The sequence below is a fragment of the Heterodontus francisci genome, chromosome 2 (assembly GCF_036365525.1).
Source record: "Heterodontus francisci isolate sHetFra1 chromosome 2, sHetFra1.hap1, whole genome shotgun sequence".
Taxonomy (NCBI): domain Eukaryota; kingdom Metazoa; phylum Chordata; class Chondrichthyes; order Heterodontiformes; family Heterodontidae; genus Heterodontus; species Heterodontus francisci.
This window is the reverse complement of record NC_090372.1, coordinates 27191406-27208471: the sequence shown is the minus strand read 5'-3', so window position 1 is coordinate 27208471 and position 17066 is coordinate 27191406. Positions and strand designations below refer to the sequence as shown.

At 46.1% G+C, this 17066-nt stretch overlaps 1 protein-coding gene across 2 annotated transcripts in view; it reads right to left on the bottom strand.

The window, feature by feature from the left end:
* LOC137383387 (genetic suppressor element 1-like) overlaps positions 1-17066 on the bottom strand; it is a 319556-nt gene that overhangs the window by 279803 nt on the left and 22687 nt on the right. The window contains exon 2 of one of the 2 annotated variants that reach the window (XM_068056168.1): positions 4632-4709. The exons of the other annotated variant lie outside the window; for it this stretch is intronic. Coding sequence (XP_067912269.1) covers positions 4632-4709 — 78 coding nt within the window. The remainder of the gene's footprint in view (positions 1-4631; positions 4710-17066) is intronic. 2 annotated transcript variants of the gene reach the window in all.

The window sequence follows — 17066 nt, the reverse complement described above, 5'->3', positions numbered from 1 at the left end:
TAAATAGTTGTGAAATAGCATAGTGTTAACTGAAGGGTCCCCATTCAGACGCCAATTGATAGCCATGGTCTCCACATCCTGGCCCAATGTCTGGTCACATCAGGGGAGTGAGCCATGTGTCTCCTAACAGAAACTCTAATGTGATGAATTTTTACCTTAAAAAGGCAACCTTCTGGAGAGAGAGGGGAGATCAAGCCAACACCTTCAGAAAGTAGCCCAGCCTGGGACTGCAGAACAGATACAGCCAAGCAAAGAAGAAGCCCTGCTGCTAATTCTACACTTCAACATGCTGCAGCAGAGAATTTAAAGTTACCACCAACTCCAGTCTGACTTTTTAACCACCAGAAGATCTACAACGCCTCAACAAGTTCAAGACTACAAACACCCAGGCCTGCACCTTTAAAAGAGACTGTCCACCTGAGAAAATTCAACAGGTTTACTGTAAACCACGAACACCTACCTCACTTTGAACTTTAAACTAGTTACCCTTTTTCTCTCTATTTATCTGTTCGTGTGTGTGTGTGTGTGTGAATGTGTGCATGGGTGAGATTGAGACCATTTTAGGAATTGTGTAAAAATATAGTCATTTTTTTAACCTATGAGAAAAACTGACATTTGTCTGTTTATTTGACCCTAAAAAGCACTCAGAGACTAACTCATCATTTTTAACAAAACATGATTGCGGTCAGTTGGGAGGTGAATAGTGGGAATCATCCACACCCCTTTCTACCTGTCTGTAACAGTAGACTCAAAAATGTTTCCTTAATTGAGTTTTTAAAGATGAATATGAGACAATCACCATGTGATTTTTAGCGGCTTGACTATTATTTGTGGTTTGGGCAGATATATTCAAGACATTTTCTTGTGGTGACCTTGGTGGAGAAATGCCTCTGACCCACTAGCCATAGAGAGGCAAAGACTAGTTGCCAAGAAGACCATGGTTCCCTTAATTAAAAAATTACACTTTGTGACAGATGGCTTACAAGAGAGAAAAATGTGAAGGAAAGGAATGGCCTCCCAAATAGAGGAACAATGCCATTGTGAAGAGACCTTTTGAGTTAATCACAATTTTATTATATTAAGTAATGCTTGCCTTACACTTTTTATATTAAAAGCCTTCAGCAATTACTAAATCCTATTTAATCTATTAAAGTAAGATGATAATACATAAAATATTGTTGATGTTCCTGCTAGAATGATGGGATTGATTATAATAAGACTCATAATCTTACATCTATGAATGTAATTTGAATCTTCTTTTACGTGGAAACTTTCATAACAGCTTTCTTTTTTAAAACTCTTTGTGAAATGATCTTAAATGTTAAAATTACCTACTCTTGAACATTCCTTTCTCTTTAGAATGTTGTTACAAACAGATGACAGATAATAGGAATGGCTCCCCCCTCTTCCATCTCTTGACTGACCTAAGACAGCGTGTTTTAAAAAAGTTTTTTTTAACCTGAGTGCTTTAATTGTCAAGAACAGACAAATGACAGGTTTTCTTGTAAGTTTTGAAAGAAAGATAAATGTTTATTATTTAACACACAAAATAAATGCAACTATATCCACTCTCACACTCCTACAGATACACACACACTGAAGAAAAGATAGAGATTATTAAGTAACATGCATTTAGGTCTTGTGAATTTTTAAGAGTTCTTTGTTGCACTTGCTTTTCCCCAGGGTGAAGACTTGAAATGGTGCAGGCCTTCTTCACTGAAGAAAAAACTTCAGAGGTATAGGAGGACAGATGTACTGTTGGAGATTTCTCTTGTTATATACCAGTAAACGTTCCGTGGCGAAACCCTGGTATGATTTCTTAGGTGGGGAGTTCATGCCAACTGCAGTCTCAGCCTATATGTAGCTTATAAGCTGGTGTTCTTAGGCAGGGTCCTTTCTCTTTGATGGCACGATGTTTCTCTCTCTGTCTTTTGTCTGCCCAGAATATACGTTTATTAAAACTTCTTATCAGAAACCTCGGGCTGAATTTTACCAGCCCCTCGACGCCATGGGTCATGGCAGGGGACCCGTAAAATACTTGTGGGAGAGACCCACAACGACCCACAATGCTGAGAAGGCCCTGCCGCATAGCACCGGCAGTAGTGAGGCCTCGGCGTTGCTCCCATTGCCGCTTGGCGGCGGGGCCTTCATTTAAATATTAAAATACATTAAAATAAATGGTAATGAACTTAACTGGACCAGACGGCCATCCCATGGTGATATTATAGGCACCAGCCGCAACTTGCATGCCTTCGGAACTCCAGTTCCGAGGTGAGTCACTGATGGGAGGGGGGAGGTCTAAAATTATCAGGGCGGTGGGGTGGGGGGGGGGGGGGGGGGTGGGGGGGAGCGGGTAAAACTATTCCTGTTGGTTGTGGGGATTGTGGGAAGGCGTTGAGGGTCAAAGATGCTGAAGTTTGGTGGGAGAAAGTTTGGAATTTCAAAATATGCTTTTTTGGGGATGGGTCGATTTATGTATTGAGTACTCAGTGGGGGTGGGGTGGGAGAGGGGATTCAAAGTGAATTTAAATTTCTATTGAAATTTTTATCAAAGCGGGACCTTTAAAGATGTGAATGTCACTGAAGGGCTTTAAAAATGGTGCCAGCGCCTGCGCAGTGGCGCCAGACTCCATTGTTGGGGATGCAGTGGCCGCCCCCTCTACGACATCGGGAGCGGCTGCTCCACCCCTCCATTTAAATGAGCCCCCACGCTAAATATTGCGGGGGTTCAGGGACGGCACATCCTTGCAGGATACAGGCCGCCATCAGAGTGCGCCGCCGCGAACTGTGGTACACTCGTAAAATTCAGCCCCTAGTTTCTTTCATGTGACCAGAGTTTCTCTTCCATTGAATTCATAAATAGTTTCTGATAGTTAGGCCATTGTCAGAATGGAGTTCAGATGTCACGCAATCACACACCATCTTGATAAAGTAGAGCTTTTCACATCCATTCTCTGGAGTTCAAGCTTGGAGTCAAAAAGTCTACCACAGTATTGTTAACCCAATTGGTTGGAAAGATGCAGCCATTACTTTAGAAAGGGCTGTTTACATCTTAATGACTTCTCAAAGATATGTCCAGAAAGGTCATTTGTATTTTAATGACTTTTCCAAGACTTGTTCAGACATGCAAATTAGCTCAGGGTCTTGCAGTTTCATGTGTATTGGCAGGAAAGAAAATGCCACCTGACCTCTCAACTCCATTTTGTTTTACAGGAAAAGTGTCCATTTCAGGTTTATTTCATAATTCCTTTTTATAGTTCATAAGTTTGTATTGCATGAGCATGACAATATCCGATAAGGAAGGGTTTTACACATTCTATCAAGCAGATGAACATTACAAAGCTGCATGGTGAAATATTTTAGTTCCAAATGTTAGAAATCTGCAATGTAGGGAGCAGCAGGTTTGTCTGAATTATTGACTGACTCTCGTGTAGAATAACCCTTTAGCTAACCAGGTTTTCGCACATTCCCAAAAGCATAAACTGTGTAAATAGAACAACAGATGCTTGAAGGGAGGAGTGTTTGCTCATGACAGATTGTAACCAGCAGGTGCTTCAAAGCCTCAGGTAACCCGAGACGTTCAGCACAGATAATGCACTGTCACTTCTCTACATTAAAACATGGTTAGAGATGTACTCTTTTCCTTAAGGGTATCAGTACTGATGTACCTCAGTGATCGCTTAAAAAATGCTATTTAAAACTGCCAGGAATCACCTTGAAAATTATCATCTTTAGGGTTTTTTTCTGCTTTTTAATTCTAGCACCTTTTTGCAGGATTTTCAAAATTTTGCTTTTCCTTTAGTTGCTCAGTTCCCAGCTTCATTGCCTTAATAAAGAGGGTGAGCAAGCAACCAGTTCCCAGCTCTCTGTTGAGGGTTCTGTGGCTGGAGGTGTGATAACGTTTTTTTAGTTAGTCATCAGTAATTTTCGCTTCCTGTTGGTAAACTGTCTCTCTTTTCCCACCACTCCTTCTCTCAGTGCTATACACTGCACCTTAACTTCCCTTTAATTGTTACTCCCAATTGTTCCTTCCTTGCTCATCCTCCTCATTCTCCTCTACTGTCCTTGCATTACTACTCTCAGAAGGGTTGACAGACATGTTAACTCATCAGTATTATATTCATTTTATGCATAATGGTTTCTACGTAAATTCTATCTGTGAAATTTACAACATTTACACGGTGTGATGAATTCTCGATCACCCTGGCAATAGGTAAACAATTCCACCTGTATTTTGTAGTTTATATGCAGCGGTTGTTTAAAAATTATGAATTGCCTCGTTCAGTTTTGGACTGTGACCTTTTCCTGTTGGCAGTCACTGCTGGCACTTAGGCTGGCCACAGCCAGGAAAAATGGTGGCCATTTATGTTGCTGCTCTGGTGCTGCTGTCCCCACTAGTAAGCATCTCTTCCAGTCTTTATTTAGGAGTATTGCCTCATTCACCTAACAGGTCTTCACCAACAACAGTGTTGAAAAGCAACATCAAATTATTCACAAGTAGATATCAGATAGCATTAAATTTTTCATTTTTTTTCTCTAGTGAGCAGGGAGAAGACAACTTCAAAGTATTTGTTGACAATAGTGATATTCGAGTTAATACGTTAGTTGGTATTTTTTGCATTGCTATTTACCTTCTACTAAGGGCACGAACTTCCTTTTCACCCATCTTCCTCTGCCAAGCATGCAATCTTCTATGGATGGCTGTCGATCTAATGTAAGTATAAGAGATGCAGTCAGCTGTTGCCTTTTGTTTCTCTGTAACCTCAAAGGTGTTTGGGTCATACATCTATACATCTACCAAGGTAGTTTTAAGTCACTTGGATACAGAACAAAGAATCAGGTCCAGCCAGGGGTAGTGAGTTTGATTGACAGCTGTGTCCGAGTTGGGAAAGGGGGCAGGGTCATTTCTAGGCTGTGGCCCCCTTTGAAGGACAGCTTGATTAACAGGGGTGCCCAAATCCAGAATTATGTTGGACCCCATCATTTTATCTGCATATGATCTTCAGCTTTCCAGTCAGAGCAGAACTTTGTATTTTAAGTTGTGTATTGATTAGCAGAACAGCTGGATGAATTCTGAGGCTGTGATGTGTTCCACAGCACAAGAGGTAGGTTTACATTTTACCAGCAATGTTTAGAGAGGATCTGAGTGATAGTTTTTATACTATTTACTGCTCATTCACCTAGATTTTCCTCGTAGACTTCAGGACTCCACCGTCGGGCTCGAATGGGAGTCAGAAGGCCACATTACGTGGGAAACAGTCTGGCTGTGATTTTCCCGGAATTGGCCAATTAGTGGCGACAGGGCTGGCTCTCTGTCCAATTAAAGATGGTGGGTGGGTACTCGAAGCTGGAGGGCCATCAGGAGGCCTTCCAGCATTGACGAAGCAGAAGCTGCCCTTTCAAGGTAAATGAGGGAATGGGCGCCGCAAGATGGAGGTGCCCTCTCTCCAATTGTTTACATTTCAAATAAATAATTCCTTAGCAGTCAGGCCACCATTGTAGAGGGGAACCACAAGGCAGCTTGCGGCTGCAGCTGAAGACATACAGGCAGGGAAGACCTCTAAGCCTGCCTGGAGTGCAGACCCCCTGGTCTGCCGCTGGGAGGCCGCCTCCAGGCAGCTACACTGTTCCCTTATGCCTCCGGGGACCTGGAGGCCAACTGGAAAATTCCCAAGAGCCTCAGACAAAAGGCCTTAACAAGGTCAATTTGGCAACCCGCTGCTTGTGGGTAGATAACCCTGCCGTTTCACCTCCCCACAACCCACCCCCCGCACCCCCCATCCTGCCTCTGGGAAAATGGCCCGGAGCGGGACGAATCTGGAGAACCGGCAGGACGGCCAGCAGTGCAAAGTTCCACGCCCAGCCTCCTCTGTGCTAGCCCCCACCTGTGCCTAAAAATTCAGCCCCAAGGCCAAGTCTGCATGTGGCATCATGTGATACATTCATGTGTACAAAGTAAGTGGGCTGGATTTTACCAGCCTTGTGAGGGTGGGCGGGGAAGTGGGAGCGCCCATGAAATAGCACGGGTGGGGGGTGGTGACATGCCCATTGCCTTCTCGCTGCCTTGCCATCCTGCCAGCAGTGGGCAAGGTGGTGGATGGCCCTTCAGTCCAGAGCCCAATTGAGCCACTTAAGTGACCAATTCAGGGCTTCTTCCTGCCTCTGCTAGCATTTTGCCAGCAACGGTGGGGAGCCGGGGGGGGGGGGCGCTGTCAGGCACGCCTTGGCCCACGGAGGGGCCCCTTGGTGGCAATGGCTGCCGCTGACAAGATGAGGCCCTGGGTTCTGCTGACCGCTGAGTGGAGTCACCCCCCTCTTTCAGGCCCGGCTGTGGGACCCCTGCCACCAGCACTAAATTTAGCACAGCATTTTCCTTTATGATCTCTGGGCCTTGATATCGCTCAGATAGATATTGGTCAGAGAATGATGTATTCCAGATCATAGAGGACATGCGGGCAGCTTATGGAAGTGGCTGTTACACTGAAACTGAGAAAGTATTTGCATAAAAATCCAAAAATATGACAGCAATTGATATAATTGAAGTGGTCTACCAGGAAAGGGGATCCTGTTCCCATACCAGAAAGAAAGTTTACAATTTAAAAAAAACATGGGACTGAATTTTATCAGCTCTCTAGAGACAGGCTGGATAGTGGGAGGAGACGTAAAATAGCGGCAGAAGGCATCGGGAGGGAAGCCTGACATTTCCCGCCGCCATTGGATATTACCAAGGGCGGGAATGGTAATTGGACTATTGAGAGACATTTTACTATCCCACTGACATTTTACCGGCGTCACACGGCCCCCGCCGCCTGGTGAGTCTTCCAGCTACAACAAGGCGGCCTACCAGCGGCTTCCTGGTGGGGGACCTTCCTTTCTCAAGGCTCTATGGCCCAAGGAGGGGCCCACCATGCTGTAATGTCACCCCCACAGCCCTGATCTTGCTGCTGAAGGGTTCACCCCTCCTTTCACTGGGGCCTGCCTGCCTGGCCACAGCACATAACGGCTTTTTCTGCTGGCCCTTTGAGGGTGCCTCAATTTTTTTAAAAAATATACTTTATGCATAAAAATCTGTAAAAAATACATTACAAAAGAGTTCAAAAAGGCAAAGTTGACGTTCCAAAAAGTGCAAAGGAAATCAGTTTTCTTCAATTCAGGAGTGAGTTGCCTCACAACCCTTCCATTCCATTTTACATGCCATGTACATTTTACAGCAAACCCCTATTTAGTGTATACAGTTCGAGGGGTTTCCCATGTATCCAGCCCCTCAGTTCACATTGTTGGGGGGACCTTACACAGTGGTCTTTCCCCATTGAGCCTTTGCAGCGGCTGTCCCAAGCTTCAGTGCATCCCTCAGCACGTAGTCCTGGACCTTGGAATGTGCCAGTCTGCAACACTTGGTCGTGGACAACACTTTGCGCTGGAAGACCTGCAAGTTTCAGGCAGACCAAAGAGCGTCTTTCACCGAATTGATGGTCCTCCAGCAGCAGTTGATGTTTATCTCGGTGTGCATCCCTGGGAACAGTCCGTAGAGCACAGACTCCTGTGTTACAGAGCTGCTTGGGATAAACCTCGACAAAAAGCACTGCATCACTTTCCACACCTGCTTTGCAAAGACACATTCCAGAAGGAGGTGGGCAACTGTCTCTTCCCCACCGCAGCCACCTCGACGGCAGCTTGTGGAGGGGGTGAGACTCCGGGCGTGCAGGAAGGATTTGACGGGGAGGGCCCTTCTCACCACCAGCCAAGCTACGTCTTGGTGCTTGTTTGAAAGTTCTGGTGATGAGACATTCTGTCAAATGACTTTGGCAGTCTGCTCGGGGAACCATCGGACCGGATCCACCATCTCCTTTTCCCATAGGGCTTTGAGGACATTCCGTGCAGACCACTGCCTGATGGATTGGTGGCCAAAGGTGTTTCCCGCAGAAAACTTCCCACGAAGGATAGGTGGTACGGCACGGTCCAACTGGCTGGAGCGTTCTGTGGCAATGTGACCAGACCCATCCTTCGCAACACCGGGGACAGATAGAGCCTCAGCACATAGTGACACTTGGTGTTCAGGTACTGGGGCTGTACACACAACTTGATGCAGACGCACACGAAGGTGGTCATCAGGATGAGGGTGACGTTGGGTACATTTTTCCCGCCCTTATCCAGAAGTTTGAACATGGTGTCCCTCCGGACCGATCCATTTTGGATCTCCAGATAAAGCGGAAAATGGCTCGGGTGACTGCCACGGCGCAGGAATGGGGTATGGGCCAGACCTGCGCCACATACAGCAACAACGTGAGCACCTTGCACCTGATGACCAGGTTCTTACCTGCAATGGAGAAAGATTGCTGCACCCACATGCTCAGTTTATAGTGTACCCTTGCTACTCACTCCTTCCAGGTTTTGGCGCATGCCCCAGCCCTTCCGAACCATATCCCTAGCACCTTCAGGTAGCCTGACCTGACGGTGAAGGGGAGAAAGAATCTGTCGGCCCAGTTCTCAAAGAACATGGCCTCACTCTTGCCGTGGTTAGCTTTGGCTCCCGAGGCCACTTCAAACTGGTCGCAGATGTTCATCAGTCTGCGAACGGACAGCGGATCCGAACGGAGGACGGCAACTTCGTCCATGTATAGGGAGGTTTTTACCTGAGTGTTTCTGCAGACTGGGATTATCACCCCTCTTATGCCCCCATCCTTCCTAATGGACTCAGCAAAAGGTTCGATACAGCAAAGAAACAAGACAGGGGAGAGAGGACAGCCCTGTCTGACCCCAGATTGGATCAGGAAACTTTCTGATTCCCACCCATTAATTGAGACTATGCTACTGATGTTTGTGTAGAGCAGTTTGATCCAGTTGCAGATTCCCTCCCCAAACCCCATTTTGGAAAGCACGTCCATCATGTAGGTGTGCGATATCCTGTCAAAAGCCTTCTCCTGGTCCAAGCTGATGAGGCAGGTGTCCACCCTCCCATCCCGTACATAAGTGATCGCATCCCTGAGTAGTGCGAGACCTATCAGAGATCTTCCTGCTGGGTACAGTACAGGTCTGGTCAGGGTGAATCACCAAATCCAGAGCAGACTTGACCCGACTGGTGATGACTTTGGACAGAATCTTGTAGTCAACATTAAGCAGTGAGATGGGCCACCAATTTCTGATTTCCGCCCTTTCCCCCCTCCGCTTGTAGATGAGGGTGATGATGCCTTTCCTCATGGATTCTGACATGCTGCCAGCCAGAAGCATACTCTCGTATACTTCTTGAACCCACTCCTTCCCCTTGCAGCCTCAGCAGTCTATGGGCCGGCAGCTCAGAGAAGCAGGCCGTCGTCTTTAATATGATGGCGGTCCTGGCAGCCGTCCTTAATTGGCTGCCACCAGTAAAATCTCCTCCGTGTTCCTACTGTTCACCCGCACAGGCTTGGGACCGGCATTTGATCCCAGTGGCAGGCCAACTATTAGCAAGAGTTGTCTTTTTTTACAAGAAGGGGCAGAATTTTAAAAAACACTTTTCTTTCACATTCATAAACGTCAAACACCTAATGCAAGGTTAAGCTAATTAATTCTGATACTGATAGATTATAGAAGAAATGACTAGAAATATTGTAATTCAGATCTTAACAAAAGTTAAGTTGAAGTCGTCCATAAAAGGTGTGCGCAGGCCCAATATTAATATGGCAATTGGGCCCAGGACATCAAGTTATGGATTTTACACCAGGAAGAGTCTTACGGGGCAATTTTAACTCCCTCTGCCCAGCGGAAACATTTAACAGCTTACTGGCCAGTGCAACTGCCATGGTTGCTCTTATTAGTGAGACCTGCCACACACCCAGTGGCGGCCCAAATGGTTGGCAAAAAAATTTTCTTTGAGAGTCCAGGAGGAGCAGGAATGTTCCTCTAGGCTCCATATGGAAAGTCTGGGCCTCCATCCTCCAGGCCTCCATCTTTCCAGCTGCACAACTCTGCCAAATTCCCGCCACCACTCAACCTGAGCTGCATGATCTCCACCCGCTGACAGGTGCCACCCTTACAGCAGTTTTGGGTGGGCAGCTGGCCATGAGATGGTAATCAGGACTGGCCTTTAAATTCAGCCAGGACTCCCACAGAGACTCCTGGGTGGGAGGTTCTGAGACTTCCCCCAGCTTTCCACCTGGGAGATAAAATCCATGCTTCATATATGGTTATCAAGTCCAACAAGACAGAAACCCTGAGGTTTTCTGCTTCTGCACTCATCGGCCTGTGAGTTGCTGCCCGATCATTTCAATGGAAGGAAAATCTTAGACTGATTATTGAGTGCAGAAGCGGAAAAGTCCCAGAACAACTTTAAGACAGACAGTGGACCTCACATCAGCGGCAAGTTAAAGATTAAAGGAAAATAGGCAAAGAGTACAGCCTTTTGAAAACAGTTGAAACTGGAAAGAGGGTAGACAGGGAGAATAAATATGTACTTTTGATTATCCAGCTGATAATGAGGAATTAAGGAAAATCCTAAACTCTATGTTGTCAAACTAAACAAAGGATTTGAACAGGAAATCTATCCAATTTGTTTTATTAAAATTAGCATTGTTATCTGGAAAGGAAATATGTGCAGGGCTATAGAGAGAAGGTGGGAGAGTGGCACTAGGTAAATTGCTGTTTTGGAGAGCCAGTGCAGACACGATGGGCTGAATGGCCTCCTTCTGTACTGTAACAATTCTGTGATTCTGTGGATATAATGATTATGTCAAACCCAGAGTAGCAGTTTTTATCACTTTAGTATGTTTTCGTATGGTTTGTACATTGGAGCACAGCAGCTGAACCCTGCTCATCTGTTTTAATTCCTTGCTCCCAGCAGGAAAGCTGACATTAGTAAAATCTAAGGAGAAGGTTCCTGCTGCTTATGTGGCAGCAGGCCCAGTTACTGTAACAAAAACAAGAAATGCTGGATTCACTCAGCAGGTCTGGCAGCATCTGTGGAAAGAGAAGCAGAGTTAACGTTTCGGGTCAGTGACCCTTCTTCGGAACTGGCCATTGCTGGAGCTGCACCTGGAGGAACAGCAAACATTGATAGATGTGAACCCGCACAATCAGGTTAAGATGGTCTGGGGGTGCCGGGAGGGGGGTGGGGGGAGGTGCCAGTTACTGTAATCTTGACAATGCATGATTGAGGCTGGCAGAACTTTTGGGCTGAATTTTATGGGGACTTTAGGAACTGGTTGGAGGTGGGAAAGCTGGCAAAATGGCATGGGAAGGCATCAGGTAGCGTGTCCGATGTCTTCCTGCCGCCATGCCATTTTCCCAGCGGCAGAAAAGGATGCAGACGGCCTGCCTGCCTGGAGCCCAATTGGGCCACTTAAGTGGCCAACTGAGGGCCTCTTCCTGCCTCCACTGGCATTTCACTTGGAGGCCTTCCAGCGGGCTCTGGGTGGGGGGGGGGTGGGCAGGGGTGGTCCCTTCTCTTTGGGAACTCTTTGACCCAGACAGGGGCCCCCTGGCAGCAATGGCTGCCCCCGTGGCATTGGCAACGCTTGCCCTCAGCGACCATCCCACCAACCACCTCCCCCCACCCCCCTCCCGGCACCCCCAGACCATCTTAACCTGATTGTGCGGGTTCACATCTATCAATGTTTGCTGTTCCTCCAGGTGCAGCTCCAGCAATGGCCACCGCTCCCAGTGGTGTGGCTGAGCTGCTGCCCCTCAAATTGGGCCAGCAGTTTTAAGGCTGCTGCCCATAAAATGCGGCCCCAGGTCCCGCCTCCTGATGAAGCGGGGTCGCTTTCCCACTTCCGGCCCTGGTGGCAGAACCCCTGTTCCTCAGCAAAATATATAAAAGATTGATATAGACATTCACAAAAGTGGGATCTTTAGGAAATCAGGTTTGCATAAAGATCTCAATATCATTACTGTCTGAAAACATTCTACACTTGTACTACTTAAATATCCTTTTCCCACAAGCAGCACTTAGTAGCTTGGTCCACATGTACGTATAATATAGAGATCAGAACCAAAAACTCCTTGTTGCGTAGTACACAAAGGAGGTGAAAGCACAAAATGGGTAATAGTGAATCGACAGCTGGTTTTACACTGCATCCAATATTTGGAAAGCTGTCCAAGATATTACGAAAATACCCAGTATTTCTGAAACTCTAGCAACCTCGCTACAATATTCAAACTTTCACCTGGTGTACTTTTCAACCTTTCACAGCAAGGAGTGCTTGTCTGGGCTCCACAAGGTAAGTTCAGGCCCCCTCCTCTCACTTCCCACCTCCCCGATCACCAGTTCCTCCCAAAGCTCACTCCCCACAACTTAGCTGAGTGCCGGGTACCGTTCCTTTGCTTCCTGGCAGCAGCCTCCTGCCACCCAATGTTTTCATCCTGCCTGCTGACCAGCTGCCGTTTGCCACCTGCTTCGGGAAGACAACTGACCACGGGCATGAAGGATAAGACCGAGGAGTTAAAATCGCCCAGGCCTCATACTGCTGAGGTCAGGACGGTTTGCCACCAATCCTGGCTCTTACCTGGCTGATTCCTGCTCAGATTAAAATCGGAGTTCTACTGTTGTGTAATGATAGTAGTGTTTATACTGTGGAGAATTCTGCTTGGGTGGAATCGTGTTCCTGGAAAGACACAAAATCTAATAGTTGTTAAGTGAACACATGGGCCAATCAAAATGTAATGGTAATTTGGTCAGGGATTTTTGCAGATTGGAATATACTTGTCAGTTTCAGGCTGCAGCTCACAGGCATGCAGCATTTTTAGATTATTTTATGAATAATGAAGTGTGATACTTGGAGAGTGACATTTGGACTGCAGGGGTAGATTTTGAACTTCATGTGCGAGTGGCATTTACAGCCTGTTAGAGAAATCGCCTGACTCGCAGTTCCTTTGAATTCAACTTGCTTGGGTGGCAAGTTGAAAATATACCTGATGATATCTGGGATATGGAGTCTGTATTCAATATCATTGGGCCTGTTTTACAAGTGCAAAACGGGCTCAGTGATAACAAATTTAGTAGTGGGAAGGCTGATTATGTATCTATATATATATTTTTTAAAATAATACTTACCTTTATAAAAATGCATAGCAAAATGATGTGTAAGTATTGCCAGGCTAGAAGTAGGAAATACTGAAAAGGGATGAGGGCTTATTTAGTTTAGTAACATTAAAGACAATGCTGGGGTTTGGTAGCTTTGGGGATGGTCTTGGCATTTGGTAAGAATTAAAGGGGAGCCACCGAGTTTGGCAGCAGTAGGTTAGAAGTGCTCCTTCTGGGCCCCCAAAAATCTCTGGCCTGTTGCTGGACGGATCAAGCCCCCATCCATTGGGATTGCCTCACACCCCAGGTTCAGGGCAGGAATCAACGTATTTCTTGCAGCAGAGTGCCCACATGGCAGCTGCATCTCTCTGGCAGCATTTAAGTGAGGCCCAAAGCTGAATTTGACTTGAGCCTCGGACTGGCATGGCCAAGTGCACAGAGCCATCACTCCATCAACTTCAGGGAAATGAATTGCAGCTGGGGCCTAGGCCTGGAAGACAGCAGGAGCCCTGGAGAGTGGGAAACAGGGGAGAACTAAATAGAATGTACCAAAACAAAAACAGCCATTTGGCCCAACTGCAACATGCCAGTGTTTATGCTCCACTCGAGCCTCCTACCACCCCTCTTTATCCAACACTATCAGCATATCAATCATAACATCAGAAGTGGGGATGTTCGCTGATGATTGCACAATGTTCAGCACCATTCACGACGACTCAGATACCGAAGCAGTCTGTGTAGAAATGCAGCAAGAACTGGACAATATCCAGGTTTGGGTCGATAAGTGGCAAGTAACCTTCACGCCACACAAGTGCCAGGCAATGACCATTTCCAACAAGAGACAATCTAACCATATCCCCTTGACATTCAATGGCATTACCATCGCTGAATCCCCCACTACAACATCCTAGGGGCTACCATTGACCAGAAACGGAACTGGAGTAGCCATATAAATACTGTGGCTACACAGCAGGTCAGAGATTAGGAATCCTGCGGCGAGTAACTCACCTCCTGACTCCCCAAAGCCTGTCCACCATCTACAAGGCAACAGTCAGGAGTGTGATGGAATACTCTCCACTTGCCTGGATGGGTGCAACTCCAACAACACTCAAGAAGCTCGACACCATCCAGGACAAAGCAGTCCACTTGAATGGCATCCCATCCACGAATATTCACTCCCTCCACCACTGACACACAGTGGCAGCAGTGTGTACCATTTACAAGATGCACTGCAGCAATGCACCAAGGCTCCTTAGACAGCACCTTCCAAACCCGCGACCTCTACCAACTAGAAGGACAAGGGGAGCAAATACATGTGAACACCACCACCTGCAAGTTCCCGTCAAAGTCACACACCATCCTGACTTGGAACTATATCGCCGTTCCTTCACTGTCGCTGAGTCAAAGTCCTGGAACTCCCTTCCTAACAGCACTGTGGGTGTACCTACCCCACATGGACTGCAGCGGTTCAAGAAGGCAGCTCACCACCACCTTCTCAAGGGCAACTAGGGATGGGCAATAAGTGCTGGCATAGCCAGCGACGCCCACATCCCATGAATGAATAAAAAAAAACTCTCTGCTCCTTTCTCCCACATGTTCATTTAGCTTCCCCTTAAATGCATCTACACTATTTGCCTCATCTACCGCTTATGGTTGTGCGTTCCATATTCTAACCATTCTCTGAGTAAAGATGATTTTCTAAATTCCCTATTTGATTTATTAGTGACTATCTTATACTTTTAGCCCCTATTTCTGATCTCCCTCACAAATGGAAACATCTTCCCAGTGTGTACCCTATCAAAGGTTTTCAAACCCTTAAAAACCTCTATTAGGTCATCTCTCAGTTTTCTCTTTTCTAAAGGAAAGGGCAACAGCCTTTCCAGTCTTTTCTGATAGGTCTAATCTCTCAGTTCCGGTATCATTTTAATAAATCTTTTTGCACCTTCTCCAGTATCTCAAAAATGGCATGGCGAATGCACGAGATGTGCGCCGCTGAGCCACCGCGATATTTAGTGCGACAGCTCATTTACATGGAGGGGGTGGAACGCCCGCCCCCGATGACAGGGGCTGGCGCCATTTCTAAAGGGCTTCAAGCCCTTACAAGTCATGCTAATTTTTAAAGTGAAATGCATGTTACAGTTTAATTTCAAAACTTAATGAAAGATTAAAGACCCTCTGTCACCCCTCCCCAATGACCAAACATTTTACTTATTGCCCTCTCCCCCCAAAAAGAATTTTCATCTGATCCTGAACTTTCCCCCCTGAACTTTATTAACTTTGACCTTAAACGCCTTCCCACCATCCCCTCAACCAATAGCAAGAGTTTCCCCACTTACCTCACCCTGAAAACTTCACTCATCCCCCCTCCCAACCAGTGTTCTGCCTCAGATCTCCGAATGGAGATCCAAAGGTGCGGGAGTACCGACAGCCAACTGGAATATTGGAGCGGGGCGGCTGTCGTGAAAAGGTAAGTGTTTATTCATCTAATTTAAATTGATCAACATATTTTAATTAGGCCTCCGTCACCGAGCTTCAAAAAAGGCGCGGCGCACGTGAAAGTTGTGTGCCGCTGAGCCACCACGATATTTCGCGCGGCGGATCATTTACATGGAAGGGGAGGGCCGCTCGCCCCCAGTGACGTGGGGGGGGGGGGGGTGGCAGGCGCTCCATCCCCGGCAATGGCGTCTGGCCCCACCGTGCAGTCACTAGCGCCATTTTTCAAGGGCTTCAAGCCCTTACAGGTAATTGTAATTTTTAAAGAGGAATGGATGGTATATTTACATCTAAATGTTTAATAAAAGATTGAAGCCCCTGTCCCACCCCCCCACATGACCTAACAATTCATTTATTGCCCCCTCTCCCTTAAAAAACTTTTCTTCTCAACCCGAACTTTCCCCCCTGAGCTTTATTGCCTTTGCCCTTCAATCCCTTCCCACCATCCCCTCAGCCAATAGTACATGTTTTCCTTGCTCATCACCTGAAAATTTCACTCTTCTCCCCTCCCCAACAGTGTTCCATCTTGGATCTCCAAACGGAGATCCGAAGAGGCAGGACTTCCGTCAACCTGCCAGAATATTGGCGTGGGTCGGCTGCCGTGGAAAGATGAGCAATTATTCAGTGATTAATATTTATTTAAATATTTAGATTAAGGTTCCGTTGCTGAGTGCGGGGGGTCTGCCATGAGGCCTTGCCGCTGCCAGTAAAATGGGGCGGGGCCTTCCCAGCGTCGAGGCCCATGGCGGGCCTCTCCCGGAAGTACTTTCTGGCCCCCCCACCACGACCCCTGACGTCAGGGTGCTGGTAAAATCCAGCCCTTTTATTTACTGAAAAAAATGAATGAAATTGTTTTCAGTTTGAACATAACAAAATCTGCCACAGAGATGTAATTAGTGGTCTGCCATATTTGTACTGAATATTGGTGCATTTCTGTTTTTCAATTTCTCTCTCACACACAAATACACATGCCCTCAACTGATCTCTTTGTTTTAAAAAGACATTCAGTGTACACTTTAATGTATAACTCATTTCAAATTGATCCTTTAGATTATGTTAAAATAACTCTGCAGGCTAAACTAGCAGCTGCAGCTGGAAATAGAACAGAAACAATTTACAAGTACTTGTTGATAATAATACACCCTGGAAATTAGTGTGCACTGCACATGCTCAGACTATAGGATCTGCCTTCAGCTGCCAGAGTCATAGCTGGAAGCAAAACTATCAAGTCCAAGCTGAAGATTCTGGAAGATGGCTGAGACCTTCAATTAACATCATTAATGAAGCTACTCATTAACAAAACTCAGACAAAAATTATAACTTTATAGTTAAGTTTTATTATGCTATTCTAAAATATGTAATTTTGATCTATTTTTATGTTGCAAATCCTTCTTTATATATTAAAAATTTCAGTTTCTGTTGATTTTTTTTCTCCAAAAAGTAACTCGATTGGTTTACTTCCTTTTTTATTGTAAGTTGTCCTGTCTATCCATTCAGGATTGGATGCTTATACAAGCCCTTGATTGTACCTCATGAATAAGTTTCTAGCTAATTTCCTCACTTTTTGATTTGAATG